This window comes from Podarcis raffonei, chromosome 1 (assembly GCF_027172205.1).
Source record: "Podarcis raffonei isolate rPodRaf1 chromosome 1, rPodRaf1.pri, whole genome shotgun sequence".
Classification (NCBI taxonomy): Eukaryota; Metazoa; Chordata; class Lepidosauria; order Squamata; family Lacertidae; genus Podarcis; species Podarcis raffonei.
In genome coordinates, this window is record NC_070602.1 from 98,468,370 (window position 1) to 98,493,720 (window position 25,351).

A 25,351-nucleotide genomic window follows, 5' to 3' on the forward strand; every position below is an offset into this window, starting at 1 on the left:
CGGAACGAATTAAGTAGTTAACCCGAGGTACCACTGTATAGTGAAAAATCACCTAAACTCAATTTGAATTGACCCACATGTATAATTATACCTATACACAGCAGCAATCAGTGTGGCTGAGTGGCAGCGCTCACTCTTGACAGCTGAGTTGCTGCTGCTTATGGAGAGGAAGAATGAGGCAGCGTTGGCCCAGTAAAGATGCGCCAGCAGGAAAACCAGATTGGTTCTGTCCAGAGCTGGCCTATGCATGATGCAAGGCAAGGTGACTGCCTCAGGTGGCAGGATCTGCAGGGGCAACAGATGCCAATGTTTATCTTTATTCCTTTTTTATTCCTGATGTCAGTCTTCACTCCCTCCTCCCTTCTTCCCTAACAGGGAAGGGGGGTGCCATTTTGTAGTTTGCCAAAATGCCACGGGGCGACCATGGTTCTACTGGTGTGTTAGCACAATGCCATCTTTACTGCTGCTTTGCTGATCCACTACATACATTTTACTGGCGGACAGCATTTGGTTGTTGCCTAGTAACTGCCTGACAGACTTCCAACATAACTAGATGAGGGAATACTGTTAATTGTAATGGTAAGAAAGTGACCTGCTGAGGATCCTGTTTTGCTTCTGCTGTTGCACTGGAGCTCTAGGAAGCTTTCAAGCTTGCTGATTAAAAAAACTTCTGGCCTAGTTTATTTTAAAAATTGAGAATGAAGAGATTTGAAGAGTGTGTACCAACCAATATAAGCCATGTGCAGCAGAAAAGTCTCCACTATGAATTACCATGCAGAAAATGCAAAGCTACGCAAGCCTGCTTTCATGAATATAATATATTTGTATTCACCTGTCACGTATTCATCTGTCATGGCAAAATTATAGCAGGCATACTTGTACCTGCTGCAAACATTGTTTACTTTTTAAAAAATGACAGGAGTATTGTGGCAGGTGCATGAACTATGAGCCTATCAAAATATCTGCAGATTTTACAGCACATTCAGGATACTGCAGCAGTGTTATAAAAGTGCTAAGCAGCAGTACATCTTATAAAATCTCTAGTGATAGCCAGACTGCTGCAAATCTTCTTTTGTATTATTTGCAAAAGCTATAATATAAGTAAGGGAGATATTAGGAAATTATTTAAAAGTTAAATATTATACCAAGTTGCAGCAGAAACGCTTAGAAAAAGTTCTATTTCTCCAGATAATTGAGTTATTATATAAATTGTTTGTTCACTCTGTAGCAGTCTTGTAGATTTTATTGACTTAACAACAACAGCAAATTTATATCCCACCTTCCTCCAAGAAGCTTGAAGGTGGCATTCATGGTTCTCTATCTTCCCATTGTATTCAAACAACAAACCTGTGAGGTAGATTAGGCTGAGAGATTGGCCTAAGGTCATCCAGCAAATTTCATGGCCAAGTGGAGACCTGAATCCTACTCCAACCCTCTTAACCACCATACCACATTGACTCTTACAGTATGAAAATGCTAGGTTAATGCAACTTGCTAAAATACTTACGGCATTCTTCAGGTTCATCTGATCCATCCCCACAATCATCTACAGTGTCACATTTCCACCAGAATGGAATACATTTGTCAGTTTTGCAGCGGAACTGTAGGAGAAAGGTATAATATGGAAAACCTTCAAGTGTTAACAGTTTTTATTGAAATAACATGATTTTTTTTGCAGCTGAAAATAATTTATAAGAAATCAGAGCCCAAAGCCAGAATATGGAGTCTGCTGTTCTTTGAAATTAGTTTCTTGCCCACTAAAGGTATTAATGATCTGGATTCACAGGCATACTTGGGTGAGTGGAAGGCAACTCCATTCTCATGCGTTGGGGGAGGGGGGTATTTTTGGAAATTCCATGACATGCTAGTTCAGAAACAGAGGGAGACAGTGGGCTATAAAAGCAAATGAGAGACGGAAGAGCCTGTTCCATGAATAGAACTTTGGAAATCAGGATCCAGGCCAATGCATTATCAGTCAAGTTAGGGTGGGGGAATAGCTTTGTCAATGTACCTAATGAAATTTATCCAAATAAGGAATATAAAGATAGATAATTTAGGCTTCAACGTAACTGTAACACCATAAACCAGATTTTCTGATTTTGAAAAAACAAAACAAAAAACCAAGTTCCTAACCAACAGTACCTTCATTCATTGCTATTTAGAACTATTAGTGCCCTTCCCCCTTAATCTCAAAACTCTCACAAGTCTTTACGCTGCTTCAAAGTCTCTAAATACATTAATAAGTAATCCTTATAAATGTTACAATACACACGTTCTACTTACTTGACTGGCTGTGCAGTTTGATAAGCAAGTCTTATTATCTGCCGCGAGGTAAAAGTTGGTGGGGCAGGCACAGGTGTGTGTTTTGCCTGGGGCCAGGAGGCACAGGTGACTACAGCCACCGTTAGTCAATGCACAAAGATGTTTAGGCACTAGGAATGCAAAAGAGGAAGCAATTAAAATGTGCTACGGTGATTCACATGAAAAGCAACATAGCTGGATTTCCCCCAGATAACCTTCTGGCAAATAGAGGTACCTCAGTACAGCTAAAAATAAAGTAAGTAAACAAATATGCATATAAATATTTACCATCACACTGTCTATAGGAATGAAAGTAATTTTTTCCCGGGGCGGCACATCCCATTTTGCCGCCCGAGGCAAAATGGAAAGGTGCTGCCCACCAAGTCCTCCCTTATCTGGGTCAAGCGGCAGTTCCAGCAAGATCTCATGGAGTGCACAAGATTTCAGTGAGAAGCCTTTGTCACTGCCACTTCTCCTCCAGCGGTGGAGGCAGTGAGGTCAGGTGCCCACCTTGGCACCTCCTCTTTGTGTCCTGATGCCTGAGGCAGCTGCCTCAGGCTACCTCATAGGCAGGCCGGCAGGCCCTGTGTGTGTTTGAATCAACGCAATTTAAAGGCCTTTTGTACCTTTTCCCATTTTTTCCTAGGATACACACACAAAAAGGTCCAAAACGCCTTTAAATTGCATTGATTCCAACAGTCTATAAAATACAGTTTACGTCGTATTATATTAGTTCAGACTAATTCAGCTAATCGACAAGCCTGAGGGACTCCTGAAATTCAAAAATACTCTGAACTAGCAGAGAAATCTGGACCCTGTGCAACCGTGAACTCTTTCCTGGTGTCCAGTAGAGACTTACTGGCAGTGGTTGCAGGCTCAGTAAGAGTTTACTTCTTTCCAGGGCCCATTACAAAAATTGAGTGAGAACTGAGGCGGTTCACAAAGCCAACATAGATTGCTTATATAATGGACCTTCATTGTCAGACCTTCAGCGAAACTAACCATACTTCTAATATTTTGCTCTTCTTTCCGTCTTACTTCTTTAGCAATCCAATATAAAACTGCTTAGGTTAATCACTAAGCAAAGTCTTCAGAACTCTAATGAAGTCAGAATGCTCTTTATAGAACACATGCTGAAAATATTTACCATCAGGCTGTCTGTATGAATGATACACTTGGATATCAGTTATGGCATGCCACGAGTTAATCAGTGCTACTTTATCTGCTCCAGAGGTTTTATGGGCACGGTTGACTGTCTTGGTTTTTCCATCAGTCCAGTAGATGTAGTCTTCAAATAATGTGAGAGCAATCACGCCTAGAATATGTTGATTAGGAACTGCAACAGAATGTAAGATTAATGTTCAGTTTTGGAAGACTGCCAGCTAAAATATTCCATACTGCAAAAGCTGACAAAGACAAGGACTGCATAGCTTCTTGTGAATAATGGCTGTGACAACCTGTCAAACCTGGAGGCTCTTTGTTACCAGTTAAAAGTATCTAGGATTAAGATTAGATACATCAACCCCACTTGGCTAAGCTCTGTTGGCCTAACCACAGTGAAAGAAACAGCTGGGTCCCAGGGAACCGATAGCAGGATACTATTTGAGCACTGCCACATGCAGATTTGAAAGTTTTCGCACAAATTGTAGGCTGGATGTAATTTATAACTTCTGCAGGGATTCCTTAATTCTTTGGATGCAGCTTCGTTTCATCATACATGGTTATTGTTCTATTTTAAAAGGCAATTCAAGGGCACATTGTTTTGGTTACACTGTGTCTAGGCATGCATATGGTGCGCTTCAAGTCACCACCACAACAGCAGCAGAAGAGCAAAGAGTGTCAGAGCAGAGCCTATTACTTTCTGGGCATGTACAAAAGACTCTTGCTTTCCACACAGCTTGAGTTCATGTTCAAGATAGTGAGTACACCCACTTCTCCAGCAATTTTGTTACCCTATTACATTTCTATCTGAACTTCTCCCACATTTTGGGATTGAGAGTCCAAATTAACTGATTTTGTTTTCCGAGTGGCACTGTGCATTAATAGCAAATCATCCTCTCATGTTTCCCCCCCCAAACTTCAGAACTTTGTTCAGACCACTGTGTATGTTTAGTTCAGTGTCCCTTTGCATGCTGATTTAAGTTCACCCATTACTAGTAACAAGCATGTAAAATAGTAATTCACAGTTCATAAAATTATCATGGCAGTAAGGCAAAGCTCTATGAAGAGAGAAGAAAACTGAAGTTATGTGCATGAAAAACACTGCATTTTTGTGCTGTAATGCAAGTATTCACTTTGTTGGGTAATATCAGGTGGGATTTCATGTGTGCTTTCAGGCTTATTTCATGCTCAGGGCCACAATACCCCAAGGATCACCTCTCCCCATATGAACCGACCCAGAAGCCCTTCTCTGTGTTCTTCCACCATGAGAGGTCCAGAGGATGGCAACACAAGAACAGGCCTTTTCTGCAGTGGCTCCCCATTTGTGGAATGCTCTCTCCAGGAAGGTTTGCCCAGCACCTTCATTACATATCTTTAAGAACCAGGTGCAAACATTTCTCTTTAAGCAGACCTTTGGCTGATTAACAATCTATATCTTTTAAAATATGTTTGTGGGAGGGCAGTTATTGGTTTTTGTCCTTGTTTCTATTATGTTTTGTGTTCTCATTTTGTACTTTTATGTGGTGAACCAACCTACCGTCTTCAGATGAAGAGTAGTATGCAAATATTATTTAAAATAATATTACCTTAAAAAAAACCTTTTAAATAACATTGTATTGTGGAATACTAAGCATTCAAGAATACAGTGTAGAAGACTGCTACCTAAGAACTATTCCCATAATATGCACTGATTTAGCAAACCCAGTGATCATAATACTATGGGAGAATTCAATGTTGCACTACGTTGAGCGTTCCAACAGTGCAAGCATTTCAGCTGGCTAAATGAAACGATCCCCTCACCCCCGGCTACCTCTATGCCCTGTTCTTGGGGTTCTCATGTCCCCCAAGCCAATTGCAGGAGGCACGAGGGGCACTGCAGGGGAAGGACCCTTTGTACAAGCAGAAGCCACAAAACTCTGGCCCTCTAGATTGGGCTTCGAAGGAGTATCACAAAATGCAGTTTGTAGGGAAGGTAGCAAGTGAAGCAATCCATTGATGGTATAATACAGGAAAATATTTGCAAGTACTACAGTAGATGTTTGCGATGAGAATAGGAATTGTGTTATGTTTCATTTTTAAAATATTCATGAGTTTCATGTCAAACTCTTTTATGCTCAATATAAGCGCTGCATGCCATTGAGTGTATTACCACTGAGTGTATCTTTTTATGCTAAATCTAGTAACCTTTGTTTGATAAATGCTGCGTATAAAGAACTGTTAATCTTGTCTATCAAGGTGTAAATTGATGTACGTATTTTTTTTACTGATAACTGCATTTATTTGCTCACAAGATAGTGCAACTGCTTATCGATCTATATTAATGATTTGTTTTCTATTTCTCTAAATGATATTTTTTTCTGTAGCATTGAATAGTTAATTATTTTAAATAACGGTACTAATTTTAGGAGATGACATTTGTCAGTTATGTGCAATCATTGGTAGTCCTTAGCCTTCTTCAGTCAGTATTGCTCCCATGTGGGCATGCCAAGTAGAACTTCCCCCGAGAATCTACATGTACAAAAACATCTGTATCAATAGCAGTGAAGGCTGATGCTGATTGGGGCTGGTAGGGCAGAAGGCAAGGAGGTGAAAAATAGGTGGAGTCAGAGCCAGTAATAGGCAAAACCAACTAATTCTGGTTTTGTCCCTATTCTTCTGCCTGCCGAGTTCTACAGATTCTAAGGAGGGGACGCTAACAGACAGTGGACTAGATGTAAGGAAGGAAGCAGGCAGGTGGGACCTTGCTGAGGAGAGACTGAGATTGGTGGAGCAGTACCCCATTTGGCTTATTGGACCAGTGATCAATAGAACCTTCCCCTTATGTAATATTTTACTTACTGATACAGTGCCTATCCATAAATAAAGGTAAAGGGCGCTCATCTCACTTTACTGGCCAAGGGAGCTGGCATTTGTCCGCAGACAGCTTCTGGGTTATGTGGCCAGCATGACTAAGCAGCTTCTGGTGAAACCAGAGCAGCTTACGAAAACGCTGTTTACCTTCCTGCCAAAGCGGTACCTATTTATCTACTTGCACTGGCGTGCTTTCGAACTGCTAGGTTGGCAGGAGCAGGGACCGAGCAATGGAAGCTCACCCTATCATGGGGATTTGAACCGCGACCTTCTGATCGGCAAGCCCTAGGCTCAGTGGTTTATACCACAGCGCCACCCACATCCCTTCTATCAATAAATATTCCTGAGCAAATAGGACTAGCCTGAACCCCTAAATAGCAACTGGTCAGGAACAATTTTATTCTCCCCCCCCCAGGTTCTTGTACTGCTCTAAGATATAGGGTGATGATTGAGTCAAAATATTAAATTATGACTGAGGTCACTTGTTGCAGTATGTTTTCCTCCACATATATTAGGAATACGTATATAGAGAGGAGGAACTCTGAGAGCTTTAGCTCAGAGTTATTGCTTGTTACAGGGCATCATCATGTAGGATGATGATGAAGTGGTTTAGGAGGAACCAAGATCTTTTCATCTTATAACACTTATACAAAATATTACTTTGCAGTACTTTTTTATATGTACTAAATGAAAAGTCAGCTCTTAAGGTACACATTCTTCAACAGCAGGTGGCAAAACATGAAATTTAAGTCGGTGGGGTGAAGGATGTGTAATAGGTACATTCATCATTATATAGGGGGATATGGTGACATCAGAATTCTGCAACTATTCCTGAAGAAGAAAAATGTGACACATCAACAAAAGATTTGTCATCAAAGGAGGAATTGCAAATGTTATTGGTTTTCATTGAAGTACACTCTCTACTGCTTGCTGAGTTCTGCCCACCTGTATTGTTATTCTGATACACCAGTAGCCTGCAAAGAAAGATTAAATAGTCCCAATGGCAAATCTGGCACTTCTAATTGACTCAACATGTATTTTACATCCCTTTCTGTAAGTACCTTTATATAAAAAGCAAAGAAAGCATGGTTCTCTGTAATCACTGTCTGTGATGGAATACTGGACTACAGTGGTACCTCGGTTTACGAACTTAATCTGTTTGTAAACCGAGGTACCACTGTAGTCCTGTAGTCAGTTCTTTAACCAAAGCCATTCTTAAAACGAGGTGCGCTTTTCCTAATGAGGCCTCCTGCTGCCGGTGCCCTTCCACTGTTCGGTTTCCATTCTTAGACCAAGATAAAGTTTGCAAACCAGGACACTATTTCCGGTTTTGTGGAGTTCATATACCGGATAGTTCGTAAACAGGGCTGTTCTTAAACCAAGGTACCACTGTATACAGAAGTCCATTAAATGAGTTTGTAAATTAAACTATTCACCATGGAAAGCATAATTTTGAGTATTTTGTCAAAGGTTTAATCAAGGGTTCATATGTAATTTACCGTTTTATCTATAAAAATTATGTTCTGAATCTCACTCATTAAATTATATACTCTTTATGACAACCTGTGTACGTACTTCTTATATTTTTTCAAAATATGCAGACAGTTCAATATTGACTAATATTTAATTTATAAACTAATATTGATGTTTTTAAATATGATTTTGAATACATTACTTGTGAGATTTGAATAAAAAATGTAAAAGTTAGGTGAATTCAGAAAAGTCCATCATTGCTCATATGTATGAACCTCCATTGTCTTCCATAGAGCTTTGACTATTTCATGTCAGCTGCAGAAGTAGTATAGTGCTGCCTCATGAATAGAAGCCAAGTTGGGAGACAACTCTCTCATTTTCCAAGCACTATGAGGTTAGAAATAGGGCCCTTTGAAGTTGAGAGCTAACTCCCCATTTGAACTTTCCCAATTTTGACAATATACACAAAAAAATCAAACCATGCTCACAAGAAATAAATTGGTAAATATGTGAAAAGTGATTCCCATTATAATCCTGATAGACAATAATATTACTCCTTTATTCTAGATGTGACCTGATGCTATGAGACAGTCAATTCCCAGATAACAACTAATAAGGCGAGATTCAAATCAGCAAAGTCTTCATTTAAATTAGCAGCTCAATCTGTCAACCATTTGCTGCCTGGGTTCTCAATTTAGTAGCAATAATCCCCCAAGCTTGCCTAGTAACAAATAAAAATATTTGGTACTTACATGTGCGCATGTACATTTGCTGTGCATATATATATCAATAAGTTTTGTACAGGAGTCACAGTGTCACAGCAGTAATTCTCAAATCACTACAGTTGATTAAGGAGGTGAAGATCTCTAGAACTACACTATGCAGAATTAGCCAGCATGCTGCCCTCCAGATGTTGTTGAACTACAACTCATCAGGGGCAATGCTGATTGGGCCTGATGGGAATTATAGTCCAATAACATCTGGAGGGCACTTGCACTAATGGAACCCAGTAAACGAAATATAAAAAATGACTGGATTTTTTAAACTCTGTTTCACTGGATTTTTATACTAGAGAAAGATAGCTAGGAATAGAAAAAAAATAGTAAATGCACGTCATTAATTGGTCTTTATATATTCTTACTCATTGGTTTTTGTATATTCCTGAGTTACATTTTCTTGAACCACATATGTACTGTCATTTTAAAAGAACTAATGGCTGCACTTTCATTAATGAATGAAAATAAATGTTTTATGCTTATACTGGTGATTTTCTCCCCTTTTATGTCTGTATTAAGTATTTTTAGCTTTGGATAGGATAATTGAGTAGTGCTTTAAAAAAAAATTTAAAAACCAGCTACAGTCTCATGTTTTCCATCCTCTTTGATATGCAGTATTCTGATTTCTTAGCATACATTACTGGTGAAAATGTAGTCGATAGAAATACGTTCACTTCTATAATGAGCATAAAAAACCTAGCTAAATAACAAAATGTCTGAACTTTGTTTCAGAGAGCAACTGACCTTTATTTCTACGAGAGCCATCCATGTTAGAAAATTCAATATGGCTTTCATCAGCCCAGTAGAGTCTTCTGTTGACATAATCTATTGTAAGAGCCATTGGTCTAGATATCTGTGTTTCTATCACAATTGTCTGATTGGAGCCATCCATGCCAACTCGGCCAATGTGAGGATACTCACAGCAATCAATCCAGTACAAATATCTAGGAAATAAAATTGATAACTATTTTGTTTATTGATACAAATGTATTTGTCAGAAAAAAAATATATGTGTATAATCAGGGGATCAAGAATTATTCTATTACTGCAATCCTTAAACATTCTAACTAGGAAGTACTACTGCTGGTTAGTAAATATAGAGCTCACTGATTATATTACTTGTCCAAAGAGTGAAAATCTACAAACTAGGCTCTATGGTGGTAGCCACATTTCTTTTCACTTGTTGACTCCAGTTGAAACCAGGTGGTAGCAATCTTAATGTTACCAATAAAAGGAATGCACTGTCCTATATCCTCTTCCCCTCAGTTGGAGCAAAGGATTAAGGTGGAATATGGTTCAGGAGAGAGAAGGGTTCAATGCCCTTCACCCACATCTTAATGCTATTGTTAATAAAAGATCCCCACCCCAATTTATATGGATGTAATGAGCATATGAATGATGTCCCCATAAGACCTCATTTGGCTGTACTGTCTCAGAAAACAGAATCACACATTGCAGGGCTGTTATTGTTGCTTGAGCAAATGATTCTGCAGGAAGATCCTGACTTTATCAATCAAATGACAAGTTCACAAATATTGATATTTTGCACCAGAAAAGAAAAACAAGTGACCCACATGTGGATCACGAGTCACATAAGATAAGGCGAGCTATTTCCACCACCACCTGCCCCCCAAATTAGAAAAGGCCTCTGCTCATTTCTGAGGAGGGGAGGAGGATAGGCACTACTGCAGAAACAAAAATAAGATTTCTAAAGTGCACTTAATCAAAATTAATTCAGGCCAATTAAAATATTGGTCAGGGGCAGCTGAAAACAAAAGAACACTTTGTGTTATCTATATGCAATGTTACACATCCATTTCCATGGCCACAGGGGCTTTAAATCTGCATACTGAAATCAATGGGCAGTTCACAGCATAAAAACACAAATACATAATAAAAACAAGAACAAAACAAAGCAATAACACCCCTTGCTCCCCCCCACACACATTTAAAAGGACATAGAGTCATAGAATGTTAATCAGACAAAGGCCTGGTTGAAGAGGAACATTTTCACCAGGTGCCTAAGATGTATAATGAATAAAGACATCACTATTGATTTGAAGATGCTGCAGCTCCAAAAGCTGTTAGGTGAGAAACAGCAACCCAGCGCTGAAGGCCCTTTTTCTCTCCCCTACCAGATGTCAAAGGGATGGCTGGGTGCTTGGCAGAGTCAATCAGGAAATCCTACTGCTTGCCTGTTCTTTGATGTGAACACTATTGCTCACCTGTTCTTTGAGATGAGAGCTCCCAAAGCTAATTTCCAGGCTAGACCAAAGCTGGCTTGCCTGATATCTCTAATAAATAGCTACAGTCCTGGCTTGTAACATCCAGAGAAATAATGCCCAAAGAAAATATGTCACTGGGTATAATTTGGAGCAAAACATCTTGTCAAGGAACAAAAAAGCTTTACCAAATTCTTAAGATCTACTGGATGTTTGTATTAATTTTAATTGAGGGATCCATCTGCTCGTTAATTGTAAAAAAATTCCTTATTCTGAAGCATAATTGTTTAAATATAGGGGAAGCTTTACTCCTTAATTATCTTATTTAAGGATGTTTCATCTCTTAATGATATTATGCTGCAAAGTTTTAACTTATTGCAAATATATCTCTGTCAGGTCACATAATTAACCCTCCTTCTGCCTTCAGAGGAGAAAAGGATATTTCAATTTTCCATTCTGGAATTTTCAAATATGTTATGATAAATACTTGAGATGTCTTTTGTAACGGTTAAACACATTCATAAACTAACCTCAGAACCCACATTCTCCTAATCAGATGTGATCAATTAACATAATTAGTTTGTAATATAGTTCCATACCCAGCTTGAGGTTCTAAACAGAGATCTCTAGGGAACTTCACCCTTTTGCTCACAAGAACGGTGGGATATAGGCCATTGACTTTTGATACTTCAATAATCCTTTTTTCTGTGTCAGACCAATAGAGATTCTTTCCAACCCAGTCAACTGCAAGTGCATTAGGAACAGCTGTGTTATGAACTACCTAGAGAAATTAAAATTGTATAAGTAGTGGAATACACAGAAAAACAAGAACAGAATCCATTTCTTATTCTTGAAAAATATTTAAAAGATGCAAGAGAGAAACAAATGATATTACACTTGACAAATGTGATTTCGTAATTGGCAGCACAATTAATTGTATATCTACTGAGAAGTAAGTTTTGTTGTGCTCAAAGAGAGTATATAAGATTACAGACCAAATTTCCCAAGGTATTTGAGGGGAATTATGCTTTTCTTAAAGAATATTAAAAACAACAAAGAGGAGCCTAAATTAAAACCCAGGTTGGTTTGAGAAAGCTATTTTAAAATAGTAAATTAATAGGGTTGCCATATGCCCAGAATTTCCTGGACATATCTGGAATACTGTAGTTGGAAGCAGTGTCTGGGCGGAAATTGCTAAAATGGCTGGGAAAATCTGGACATATGGCAACCCATGTCGGCTGTGTTGTTTTTGGCAATTTTCTTTAAAAATAGCCAGAATTTGCCAGAAAAGCTCCACAACTTTGGGCAAAGCTAAAAAAAGGCTCAACAACTTTTCTGTCTGGATTTTCACTGTTTGAAATATGGCAACCCTAAATTAAATTTTTTAGTCCTTTTTCTCCAAGTGCAGGCTGATATCCAAACTGCTAGTTTAGACACTAGACATGTCCAGTAGAACTGCTGCTTTTCACTTTTTTGATTTTGGCAAGCAGGAAGACATGCCATGTTGTAATCTGCTTCTGTGAAAGCCCCCCAGAATCAAATATAGTATGGAAAGTGGGCTGATTGCTTAGAAACACCTGGAGCATGTGAAATACCTCTTTAGGTGTAACTGTCAGTGGGTGCTCCAGGATAAAAGACAGGAACAACCACCATTACTGTTAGACTTCAAGAACAAAGTGGGGTCCTTCCATATCAAGTGATCCAATACTTCATGTCTTCCCATTTTCTTAATATTTTGTACACTTGTTGAATGAGCAAAACTAAGTTTAAATCCAAAGAATTCTAACTTATTATTGTTAATTCTATCACTCTGGTTTGGAACACATTTTTAAAAGAAAACCCTGACTAGCCTTTCAAATGCCTTTTAACTGAATAACTTTCTAAAGAAATGCCTGATATGAAATGCCTGATATTATAGTTTTAAGCCTTGTTTATTCTGTTATATTTTACTCCAAGATCCTAAACAGAACCCAAATAAGGCAGATATGTATGTACAAAATATTTTTTTAAAATGTGATCTCATTGAGATCCCAATATTAAATTTTGCAAATAGCTCTTAGAAATATTAAATAATATATTTTTTTGGATTTTAAAAAATCATATTCATTTTTAATCACTTTTTAAATTTTGTAATTTAACTTTGAAATCTAAAGTAAGCCCATCATGTGATATATCATATTAAAGTCCATGAAGTTCTGAAGAGATCAGTATTTTTAGTTTTGAAATATCCAGGCTGAGTTTTTAAGGCTTTTTTGTAGTCTGGCAAGGCCAAAATCCCCCCCCCCCAAATTTCAAACCCTCATAACTCAAAAACAGGATGAGATTAAAAAAAACAAAACTTTGGATTTGAACTTAATTTTGATCATTCAACAAGTGTACAAAATATTAAGGAAATTGGATGACATGAGGTAAAAAGGTTGGCTCACTTGCTATGGAATGACCCAGTGAAGTTTCTGACTGAGTAGTTGCTGCAGTGAGGGCCCAGGATGCTGAAGCTATCAAGGGCAACTATCCAGTTACAGCTGTGCCCTTGCATGGGATGGGCTGTACCACTGCCACTTCATGTACAACTTCTGCACCTAATAGTAAGGCCACACATTCGTCATCCCACACAGAGGCCATCTGAGATCTTAAAAGGTATCACCTGCAGTGCTTTTTCCCCACTAGAAAAATAGGTGCTGGCACTCACCATGAAGTTGTTACTGTTTAACAACAACAAAAGAGGTGCTGGTACTGTGTACCCTTGAGTAAAAAGGTAAAGGTAAAGGGACCCATGACCATTAGGTCCAGTCGTGGCTGACTCTGGGGTTGCGGCGCTCCTCTCGCTTTATTGGCCGAGAGAGCCGGCGTTTGTCCGCAGGCAGTTTTTCCGGGTCATGTGGCCAGCATGACTAAGCCGCTTCTGGCGAACCAGAGCAGCACACAGAAACGCCGTTTACCTTCCCGCCGGAGCGGTACCTATTTATCTACTTGCACTTTGACGTGCTTTCAAACTGCTAGGTTGGCAGGAGCAGGGACTGAGCAACAGGAGCTCACCCCGTCGCGGGGATTCGAACTGCCGGCCTTCTGATCAGCAAGTCCTAGGCTCCATGGTTTAACCCACAGCGCCATCCGCGACCCTGTACCCTTGAGTACCCCCTGGAAAAAAGCACTGGTTGCAGGAGCGTCCTGAGACCTTGCACAACTATCCCAGAGCCCTGCAAGCAAGGCATGGGGCTTAAAAACTCTTTGCACCAATAACTTTTTAAGAAAAATAAGTTGCAAACATACAGGATAAATTCAATCAGCATCCTCAAATGACTTTTCTAACCAATCAAATAAAACAAGCTGCTTTGACTTCATTCAATCACATTGTGACATACAGCTTTGTAACAGTATCTTCATTTTTATTTGCTATTAGAATTATCTAACCACACATTTAACTGGACATGTATTAGCTGAATAAACTATCTGCACGATTTGAGCCCAGTTGATCTCTAGTAAAAAATAAAAATAAAGAACAGATATGCTATTTTGTATTTATAATAATTCTTACTAGCTTAAGTTGTGCAAATGCACAACCCTATTTGGCATATAATAATATTAAGTAGGAACCCAAATAATGTTTATAATTCCATGATTACTTTCTAATCACCTTGACATCATTTCCATTCAGATTCATTCTGTTTATTCTACTGCCATTTGGCCTGCTGGAATCAATCCAATAGATGAACTCCTCTTTGTAATCAAAGTCTACTGCAATCACATTGTTCAGACCCTGAAAAGGAAAAAATAATTAACCAGGTTTTTCCATAAGCCATTTAATACAGCAAAGATGACAACTCTGACAAGATAAATAATCAAAGATTAATCAAAAGTGTATATAACTGGTATAATATATGTCTTGTATATTTTCAAGTTTGATTTATATCTTTTAATAGAACATGATGCTGAAATGAGACTGCTCGATTGTGGCACTCACATGTTATTTAAACTGATAAATATAAATAACCTGAAATTAACTTCCCCTTTGAGTTAATATATGTGTTACAAATTCAATTTTTTCCCCAAGTCAGAAAGCAGTAAGGTTTGTACTAAAAAAAAGCACATTGAAGCACATCTACTAAACACCTGGAATTCCACAATTTCTGTGGAGGGGGGGTAGTGTCCAATTTGGCTGCAAGGCCATTTTCCAGGACCTTTGATCTCCCAAAGTTCTGAATTTTTTGCAGCATCACTAACAAAATCTGTGAACCACATTCTGTATCTTTAAAAAGAATATAACAGGAATCAAACACAAAGGATAATGGATTTTGTGAAATAATAATGAATGGTTAAGTTAAGTTAGTTAAGTTAGTTCTTGCCCCATGGTCATCCCCCTCTACTGATTTCAATTTAAGATCTAAATAAAAGTGTCCCAGTTCAAGCCCATCTTATGTGTCTGCCTCTTTGCTTGCCTATTGAGGCAAAAGCAGGTGCAGGAGAAATTATTCAGGATTCCATTCGAAGTATGAAGTTAGATCACATAACACTCAAATTGGGAACTCTCTGATGTAGTTTCTGAGAACAAGCTCTGGGGGAAATGGGGGGATTCTCCAGGAAGGGAGAATAGATGCTGTTCATAGTATCTCACAGTTAATGAATCAAATGTTCTTGACAAAATTGACAGGATTTTGAAAGAATTCATCCTTTGAGTATGCCAAGCTGGCTTAGGTGCTTTATTAATTCTTAACAAAAGAAACAGATTCCGAATATAAAGAGAGTCAGTAGGAGGCATTGAAACAACTTAAACATTGGTCAACTTAAAAAAACAAACCCAGACACAAAATTTTAACATATTCTAATTCCAATCAACTGATATTTTAATATTTATGCCCTCCAGAAAAAAAGTCCATTAAAAACTGCATTTGGAATACATGGTCCAGTATTTCTAGCAGAAATACTTAGAGTGATTATACATTTACAAAATGGGATGCAATTCACAGTAGAAATATGGGTCTTATTAGAGTAGGATAACACATGATATCATGATGACTGGTGCTCATGAAAATAGACACTGGTAGTGGAACTTTATTTGTAGGAAAAAAACATTTCAGCAGGAATGGCTACTCAGGATATTGGGACCTGAATAGTAATTAGATTTAACATATTCATATCAGGTCGAGTGGTCCATTCACATAATTAAGTAAGGTGACAAAGGAAAGTGTAATAAAGAGAAACCTCATTTATTATAGCCCTTTACAGTTACTAGAAATACAACAACTGAATTACAGACTTTTATTGCTCACAGCCAACCTTGTCCATAGCTTATTTTGTGCTATGGAGTGCAGTTAAGACTGTGGTTTTATGTTCATCAAGCATTCTAAAGAGCAATGAGTATTAAGATTCTTAAGTATTAATTAGATGATAATTGGAATTGTACCTGTTTCAATGAAGTGTAGTTGGATCCGTCAGTACTGATTTTTCTGATTTCATGATGGTCAGCCAGAATTAAAAAAGGTTCTTCATCTAAATATAGCGAAAGGAGAAAAATACTATGCTAGCATTTAAGTTAATTTATGGAACTTCAAGAATAGAAATACAAGTAGTGAAAAATAAAATGCTACATGCTGTGAACAGTGTTGTGGATGAAAGAAACATTAAAAGCATAATATTTCAAGTAAGATCAATGATGCGTCATAATCTGAACAAGAGATTCAATTAGCATTTCTTTCAGAGTACTTTAATTTAGCCTTTGTAATACAGAAAATGTATTAGCACTCTCAATAATTTCAATTCCAAAATGAATTTAAGCACAGCTACTCAGCCTGGCTTTTAAGGGACAAATAGGTGATAAGTAATAGTTGACATTAAAGAAAGGGGAAAATTCAAAAGTCAGAAAGGTCCAAATTAATGCATGCCAGAATTTTCAGCGAGTAGTGAGCTGAATAGTTCTGAAAATACATTTAACTTACATTTTAATAATTCAAAATTTCTGTAAATGAAGTGCATGTGAAGCATACTTGGAGCTACTGTACATTAAAAAATACATTTATAGTGCAATACTATACATGTGTAATCACAAAGAAGCCCCATTAATTTTATTGGAACTTCCTAGTAAGTTATTCTCAGCACAACCTTAGAATAATATTTAAGAAATTTACAATAAAAGGAATGCTGAGCAAATTCAAACCACTCTAAGCCCTGATTTTCAGAGTGACAGATTTTCAGAGAGTCAGTTTTGCAAATCAGTTCTGGGCTACTCAAATGGCATGTAGAATGGTGGTGTTGCCATGATCACTCCTGGCCTGTTTCTTCCATTTTGTGGAATGTTTCCCTCTAATTTCCCAACAATACATGTCTCTTGCAACTGGGCCTACTGAACATTAAAGACCATTTGCATTAATTCTATTCCCACTAGCCCTCTCCTGCTTGTGAAAGGTGCATCCGTTCAATTTCCAGGGACCCTCCTTCCTCCTCAGCCCCCACACCACAGCCTGTCCCAGTAGGCCCCATTTAGCTGACCCTCAGGAGAGGATTTATGGAGGAGCTGCCGGGGCAAAGGGCGAAGGAAAGTCAGCTTCCTCCAGCACCCTTTCACATGCTTTTCTCTAGTTCCAACCCCATAATGTGAAACAAATGATGGGACAAGATGCTCACATCTGGACAAACATCTATTTTTACCTAAGAAGAAGTATGCCTTAAGACAGTTTGGTTAGTACTGGAAAGTTTAATACATTGTGCATTACACAGTTAATTTTGTTTGAACAAAGTATGTTTAGGTCTTAAACCTGCATGACTAAAGGAAAATGTCAAAACTAACTTAAGTTGCATTGCTTTCCATGGGACTTAGTTATGACTAAACTTAACTGCACTGAGTCAGTAAAATTCTGGAAGCCAAGTAAGCAAATGATACCTGAAAGTAACTTGCAGCCATTTGGGTTATTAGGTTGCACTTCATAACCATCTGCACACAAACATTTGTAGGTTCCATACGTATTGACGCACTGCTGGCTGCACGGAAAGCCAGACAAACATTCATCAATATCCACACATGTTTTGCCATCGTCCTTCATGTGGAAGCCAGGCCAACATTTACACTACAAGGAAAAATAAAAGCAAATTATACATCAGACATCCTGAGAGTACCTACTTTCTTCCTTGCATGGGCATGGTTTCAATGTGATCAAAATGTTGTTTAAAACCTAGTAATATAGCATCTAAAATAACTTTTAAAAGACAATTCAGACCAAGTCTTCCTCTCCAGGTGGTTTTCCATAGCAGAAGTTTTATATTTCTGCTGCATGTTTCTACAAGAAATTCTGAAGCCCGCTTTATGAAGAAGAGGTAGCAAGGTTTGAGGATACAAGTTAGAGGTGGACTGTGAAGATCTACCCAAAGCATACAGATGACTGTGATCTCCTTGCCTCCATTGCTAAATGCTACACTAATATTTACCATCCTGCTCTTTCCTGGGCCAAAGCAGGGCAGAGAAGAGGAACCTAGCTTTTCATACCACACATACTTGGCCAGGAGGTAGAAATATTTTTCAGCAACTTCTGCTCTCCCCATCACATACATACACATATAGATAGACCTTCCCTTACATGCTTTAAAGAACATTAGCGGAAAATATTCCTCATACCACCTCCAATTCTTTCCTCCCGATCTTTTCTCTTCTACTTTTCTCTCATACTTTTCTCACCATTTCCCAGCCACTAGACATGAGATGCTAGAAGCACTCATACAAAAGTACTGGGGGAAGCCAATGGACTAGTATTGTGAAATTTCATCCCCCCTCCCACTTCAAAAAGGTGAGTATAATCAAGCTCAGTCTTCATGCTAATTTACAAAAGCTCTAAACACATTTTTAAATTTGTCATATATTTAATTTTTTGGTGTTATTTTGATATTTCTGCTGGTTATTCAGTGTGATGGGACTAGTTTCACATGATTTTGTAGTTGTTTTAATGTTCTTTTAATTGTGAACCTGGTCAAAACTTTGTGGGAGATTAACATTTAAAAGTAAAAGATGAACAATTAAAATATTTTCAAGATGACTGACATTGCTATACATTTTTTTTCTTTGCTGCTTCCCTCAGTATGCTTCTCTTTTTCTCACTACTACCACCAAAATATTTAGCTCATAGCCTTACATTAGAGGTGGGGAACTTGTGTCTTTCTGGAAGTTGTTGCACTACAATTCCCATGGTGGGAGGGACTGATGGGAGCTACAGTCCAAAAGCATTAGGAGGAGGAGAATAATCCTTTATTCTGACCAAAAGAAAGGCATATCAAGATATTCAGACATATTTCAGTTTATTTGGCTTTCCATGAAACATTCAGCCCCCAAGACATATAAAACTAAATCTAGTATTAGTCATAGAGTCTAATACCCTCTGTATTATATTAATGGAATAGCAAAAGCTGGTGAGCACAAGGTGTGCTCTCTTTTCCAGGAAGTGTCAAATTCTAATGTTTATGGTACATATGCAAGTCAAATTTAAGATTTAAAACTCTATTTATAACGTACTATTTTACACACCAGGACTACCAACCTTGTACCCAACAGGAAGATCTTGACAATCTTGAGAACAGCCACTGACTTTCTTACTCAAGCATTCGTTAATATGGCAGTTTCTCTCATCCGATCCATCACCACAATCTTGTTTAGTATCACAAACATTTTCTTGGGGAATACACTTGCCATTTTTGCACATAAAAAAGGAACTGTTGCATGACTGTTCTAAAAATAAGAAACAAGAGGGAAAGGACACAAATGGATTGCAATGAACACGTTGAGATGTGTCAGGATTAACATGTGGGCCGCATCTTAATTTAGAAACAGATCATTTGTGAAAATTCAGTCCAGCCCTTTCATATTCTGTTTACATATCCCATTTCCATTTATAGAAAGTTTGTCATCAATTTCACTGGATTGCATCACCAGTCAGTGTAACTATGATTAGTCATAAACATACTGCTGGTTTGTTTCAAATAGTAAATACAAGTTCTGTCTATATTTCCTTTTCTCCAACACCTATATGTATAGCCCAAGTGTGGCCCTCAGCTGGATTTCATCTGGCCCTTTGAGTTCCCTCCTGTCTATCAACTATTTAGCATAAAGAGGGGAAAGGCCTTCATGTTGCAAAATATGGAACAGAGGGTCCTGCCTCTGCAGGAAGATCAAAGCATAGGAAGAATAATCATCATCATCATCAACAACAAGCCCTGCAGCACCCCACAGCTTAAGATCCAGGGGGCTGAGAAACTCTCATCCAGTGCTCCTTTCTGGAACTTCCCCTGGAACCACCACAAATCAATGCCTCTTATATCCATCTCCCATACACAGTCCAGGAGGGTCGAAAGCCAAGGCGAGATCTTGTAACAGCAACAGGGTTATACTCCCACTGTCCTTCTAACAGAGATTATCCATCAGGGTATCCAAGGCAGATTCAGTACCAAACTGTCTCACTAAAGATGATGATGGCCCACCCTTCACCTTAAAGTTCCAGGACAGATTCCAACATTAAAACACTATACTATAAAAACAGCTTTAGATAGCTTATAATTGCAGAAGTAAGGTGTGTCCTAAAAATATAAACTTCAAATGTCAAAAGTCAGGGTAAAGAGATACATCTTCATCATTAACTGGAAGCTGTATAAACAAGGCACCAGATTCATCTCTGTGTGGGTTGGGGTTCCCCAACTTAGGGGCTGCCACAGAGAATGCCATCTTCCCGGTCACCAACCCCAAAGCTTCTGAGGGTGGAGGAACTACCGAGGACTTGTGTTCCTTGCAAATATGCAAATTTGCACACCTGCAGTTTTCAGGATGCAATTGTAGTTTTGGCGTTCAAGATTTTGAACAGAGATAGGGCAAGGCTTATAGTTTTGCTGTGCAATTACGTTACTAGCCCTGGATTGGACAATTTGATCCTCCCTTAGTTCTTTGTGGCCTGAATGTTCTCTCAACACTCCACAAATACCAAATTTTACTAAAAACTACATTATTATTTAACAACAGTGCTAAATTATTTTACACATATATTTAATTGTAAAAATATTTTAAAGGCTGAACCTGCGCTTCTGCATTTTATGTTAATTGGATGTTCATCAGAATGGTCTGGACAATCAAAATCTCCATCACATTGCCACTGAGAATTTAACAGGCATCTTCCATCTGCACAGCTGAATTCTCCAGGATTACAGTGACGATAGCCTAAAAAAGAGTGGCCAGACATTAATAATGTGGACCTCTAATATTTATATTCCAAAAAAGGTACTATCTATCTTTTTCAAACAGGAGCTGATCCATAGAACATTTCAAACTACTTTGCAGATGTCTTTCTTAGCAGATGCAAACTTCAGCCATAGTGGTAACCAAACTATCCACCTCCTTCTTTGCTGCTGTGCCTCTACAGGTGACCTGGGTATGGCCCAAAGGAGCAGTTTCAACAGCTTTTAGCAAGGAGTTACAGGGCCACAACACCCTATTCAATGACTGGAAGTTGTTGTAACTACTCTGACAAAGCAGAACAGTCTCCAGCCATGAAACAGGGCACACAGGTCTTACAATTCTTCATGAGCAACTACAGTAGCAGATTTAACAGTTTCTGGATCTCTGCTAAATATGATTGGGTTGGGACATGTCTGCAAAATGGCTGTAGCCTGGACTCACATGATCTAGAATTCTACACTGAAACTAGTTTGTGAAGACAGACTAGAAATGTGTCTGATATGACAAATATAAAAGGTTTGAGTTTAGAACAATAAATTTTCTTACTTACTTTGACAAACATTTATTAGGCATTACAAGTATAGGCCATCATAAAATATCCATATATAAAATTGTAAACTATATACAAATAAACAGCCATGTAAAATATATAATAACAAGGATTTTCATTGGGATTTCTTCCCACTAAATAGTGCCATTCACCCCTCTAAGAGATACTAACCAATACATTTATCAGTTTAGAGTTCTTTACTCAAAATTATTCTGCTGTGAGTTAAGCAGTAACCTGGCTGAAGCCACCCAATAAGTATTATGGCTCAATTCCAATTTATCCCAAGCTCTGAAATTTCTAAATCCAAAACTCTATCCACAGCAAAGAAATACCTGTTTACCCCCTTGTTCTTTGATTTTACTGGCAAATGTGAAATGTATATTTTCAAGAGAAATACATAGCGACTTATTTATAAATGATAACTCCATGGTCTATTTAAAGTTGACTGGATTCCACATTCTGTCAAATTGGACATATTGAAGAGATCAAATATCTGGTGCTTCTTAGAAACAGTTTTAATACATTGACAAATTGCTCTGAAAAGGCAAAGATTTTCTCTACAGAAATCTTAAAGGAATATGAGCATTGCTTCCTTAGAAGAAGAAATTTAAAACCTGTTAACTTACTTTCTTCAAACGATTTTATTCTATTTGTGGGGAGTTTATCCTTGTCAGCAGACAGATACAGAGCACACAAACTTCAGCATTAAGACCTGTCTCTGTATCAGAGATTAACAGTGCAATCTCATACAGGTGTCCTCAGTAACTCACATTGAATTTAACAGACTTTCTCCCAGGTGTGCATAGGATTGCAGCCTAAGCTTCTCACAATGCTCCATTTATAGTGCACCAATGTACTACTACTAATGCCTTATTTTAGGGAAACTTATTTCAGGGAAAAATATTTTAGGGGGAAAATATATTAGAAAAAGCAAAAGTAAGCACATTCCTTTGGAACTTCTTTCTTTGTGAACTTGGAAATTTCAACTGGTTCAAAATGAAGCAGCCAGATTATTGTCTATTTTTTCATTTCAAACTCATATAGCTCCAGTTTTAAAACAGCTGTACTGGTTGCCAGTTTGGGTCCACACCCACTTCATGGTGCTCACATTAAAGCCCCAAATGACATAGGCCCAAAAGTATCTTAAGAGTGCCTCCTTCCTTGCTGAAGCTTTCAGGTGTAAAAAAATTATACTTGCCACATTCTAGCGATTCATCCGATCCATCTCCACAGTCATTATCATGGTCACATACAAACTGCTTGGGAATGCAGACTTTATTGCGGCATGTGAAAGTATTTTCGTCACAAGTATTATTAGGAGCTAAGAAAAAGAAAATGGAACGGAAGACAGTGAACCACCAACTTATAAAGGAAAAATGTCAAGTTACTGTCAGCCACCAATACAGTGGTACAGATAAATACAGCAACTCCTCATCTTATTTATGTATGTTGCAAAATGGTTCATACCACATCCTGCTGTGGCAAGCTCATCACTTCCATTCGGACAGTCTCTTTCACCATCACAAAGCCAGTGCTGAGGAACACAGGCATAGGAACCTAAGCAGCTGAACATGTCTGAAGCACAGGTTACGGAGCCTGGAAAAAAAAAATGGTATGATTTAAATTTTATTTGTTACGTACGAAAGTTATACAGTGGTGCCCCGCAAGACGAATGCCTCGCAAGACAGGAAACTCGCTAGACGAAAGGGTTTTCCGTTTTTTGAGCTGCTTCGTGAGACGAATTTCCCTATGGGCTTGCTTTGCAAGACGAGAACGTCTTGCAAGTTTGTTTCCTTTTTCTTAACACCGTTAATACAGTTGCGACTTGACTTCAAGGAGCAACTAATAGAACGCAGTGTGCATAGTAGCCTTTTTTGAGGTTTTTAAAGACTTTGGTGATTTTTGAAGCTTTTCCAAAACTTCTTTTGCAGCCATTTGGTAAGTTAAGCTTTTAAAACTTTTTTTTGGGGGGGTTGGATTTTGGGTTGGGGTGTTTGGAATTCAAGGACTTGGTGTTGGGGAGGGGTTTGCAAGAATCTGGAAGCTTGTGTATTTTTTTCTGCATTTTTATTATTTTCTGTGACCATTGGGCCACTCTGCTGTTTTTTTAAAAAAATTATGGGTTTGAATTTTGAAATGCTCTTTACAGTATGTGTGACTTTAAAGAGCACTTAATAAACTCTTGTTGTACCAAATTTGGCTTTGTTTGGACTTTTTTTGACCATAGGAACGCATTAATTGATTTTCAATGCATTCCTATGGGATTTCGTGCTTTGCAAGACGAAAAATTCGCTAGACGAAAAAATTCGCGGAACGAATTAATTTTGTCTTGCGAGGCACCACTGTATTCTGAAGTGCCTTGTTAAAAAATAAAATAACATATACTACAATTTTCTTTAATGATTTCTAAAATCTGAAGTCAAACAACAAAGACAATACATTTGAGTAAGTAGCAGTCAGGGACATGCATGGGTGGGACTGCGCTGCTCAGCAGGGACAGTGCAGGCGCAACATTGAGATTGTAGGGTTGTGTCCACTTCTGTGCTACACTGTGCTGAGCTCCTTACTGCCTTTTCCTTCCTTCTCAGTAGCTGGCAGTGATGCACAGCATTAGGAAGTCAGAAGAGCAACACAGCTGTGCCTGCACAGCCCCACCAGCCACTACTAGTTCAAAGAACTTGGATATTGCTCATCAAGTTCTTATTACTGCACAATACCATATGTGTTATAATGGATACCAAATATTACATATATTTCTTATATCCTACAGAATATGATAACGCTCCAATACTTATTTCTGGTGGTTGTTCATTGAGTTGACTGAATGAACAGGGTAGGGTCAAGTAATTTTGAAATGTGCACCCCAAGCTCATATTTGTATCATCGTAGTACTCACCACATATAGGTTTGCTTTCATCCAAGCCATTTCCACAATCATCCTCCCCATCACAAATCCATTGTTTAGAGATACACTTATTTTCAGAACAAGCAAACTGATTCCATGAACAAGAGGAATCTGCAAGGGCATGTAAATGATAGGTGTTGCATATATTCAATAGGAACAGATTCAATATCAACACTATGAAAAAAAACTAGCATGCTCCCCCCCCCCCTTATTGACAAGCAAAATTCTTCCTAGAAATTTCCGATGAAGTTCACTTCACATATTGCCCATCTGGAAATTCCCTTCAAAATTCCTAAAGAGCCAATGGAATTTTGCTCAGCTTCTCCAGGCATTGTTAAGATTGTTTTGTTGTTTAGTCGTGTCCGACTCTTCGTGACCCCATGGACCAGAGCACGCCAGGCACTTCTGTCTTCGTTAAGATTGTTTATATATCTTTAAATCACATTATAAACTACCTCCCATCTTTAACAAATGTAAATAAAAATAATTCTTGTTCTACTATTCAAAAACAGCTACGTAGAGGAAAAGACACATATGCATGCCTTCCAACAAGCATTTAAAAATGTAATCTTATGTTAAACAAATATCCTACAACATATTATGTGAATACTTTTGCCCACTACTAAAGGTATTTTAAGTTTTCACGAACATATTGTAAAAAAACAAAACAGCTCTAAGATCAAAATAATTACAAACTTTCTTAACAGCTTGAACTTGTATGGTTCTGTGTAATCTAACAGTAATATATATATATATATATATATATATATATATATATATATATGTTCTCACAAGAAAAATGGCAAAGATCTTTGAGGGACTAAATATTCAGTGAGGGACATTACACCATACTAATACATATCAAACCCACTGAAATTGCAGAGGAGTCCTGCAGCAAGGCAGATTTTGATTATC

At 38.1% G+C, this 25,351-nt stretch overlaps 1 protein-coding gene across 7 annotated transcripts in view; it reads right to left on the reverse strand.

The window, feature by feature from the left end:
* The window catches only part of LRP1B (LDL receptor related protein 1B), a 748,913-nt gene that overhangs the window by 60,641 nt on the left and 662,921 nt on the right, over positions 1 to 25,351 (reverse strand). For all 7 annotated transcript variants that reach the window (XM_053405851.1, XM_053405869.1, XM_053405860.1 and 4 more), the window contains 13 exons: positions 24,428 to 24,547; positions 22,999 to 23,127; positions 22,730 to 22,852; positions 20,823 to 20,963; positions 19,300 to 19,487; positions 17,658 to 17,841; positions 16,185 to 16,270; positions 14,418 to 14,540; positions 11,383 to 11,564; positions 9,306 to 9,505; positions 3,449 to 3,637; positions 2,284 to 2,432; positions 1,508 to 1,601 (listed from right to left, as the gene is read on the reverse strand). In XM_053405851.1, the coding sequence (XP_053261826.1) occupies positions 1,508 to 1,601; positions 2,284 to 2,432; positions 3,449 to 3,637; positions 9,306 to 9,505; positions 11,383 to 11,564; positions 14,418 to 14,540; positions 16,185 to 16,270; positions 17,658 to 17,841; positions 19,300 to 19,487; positions 20,823 to 20,963; positions 22,730 to 22,852; positions 22,999 to 23,127; positions 24,428 to 24,547 (1,908 nt within the window). The remainder of the gene's footprint in view (positions 1 to 1,507; positions 1,602 to 2,283; positions 2,433 to 3,448; positions 3,638 to 9,305; positions 9,506 to 11,382; positions 11,565 to 14,417; positions 14,541 to 16,184; positions 16,271 to 17,657; positions 17,842 to 19,299; positions 19,488 to 20,822; positions 20,964 to 22,729; positions 22,853 to 22,998; positions 23,128 to 24,427; positions 24,548 to 25,351) is intronic.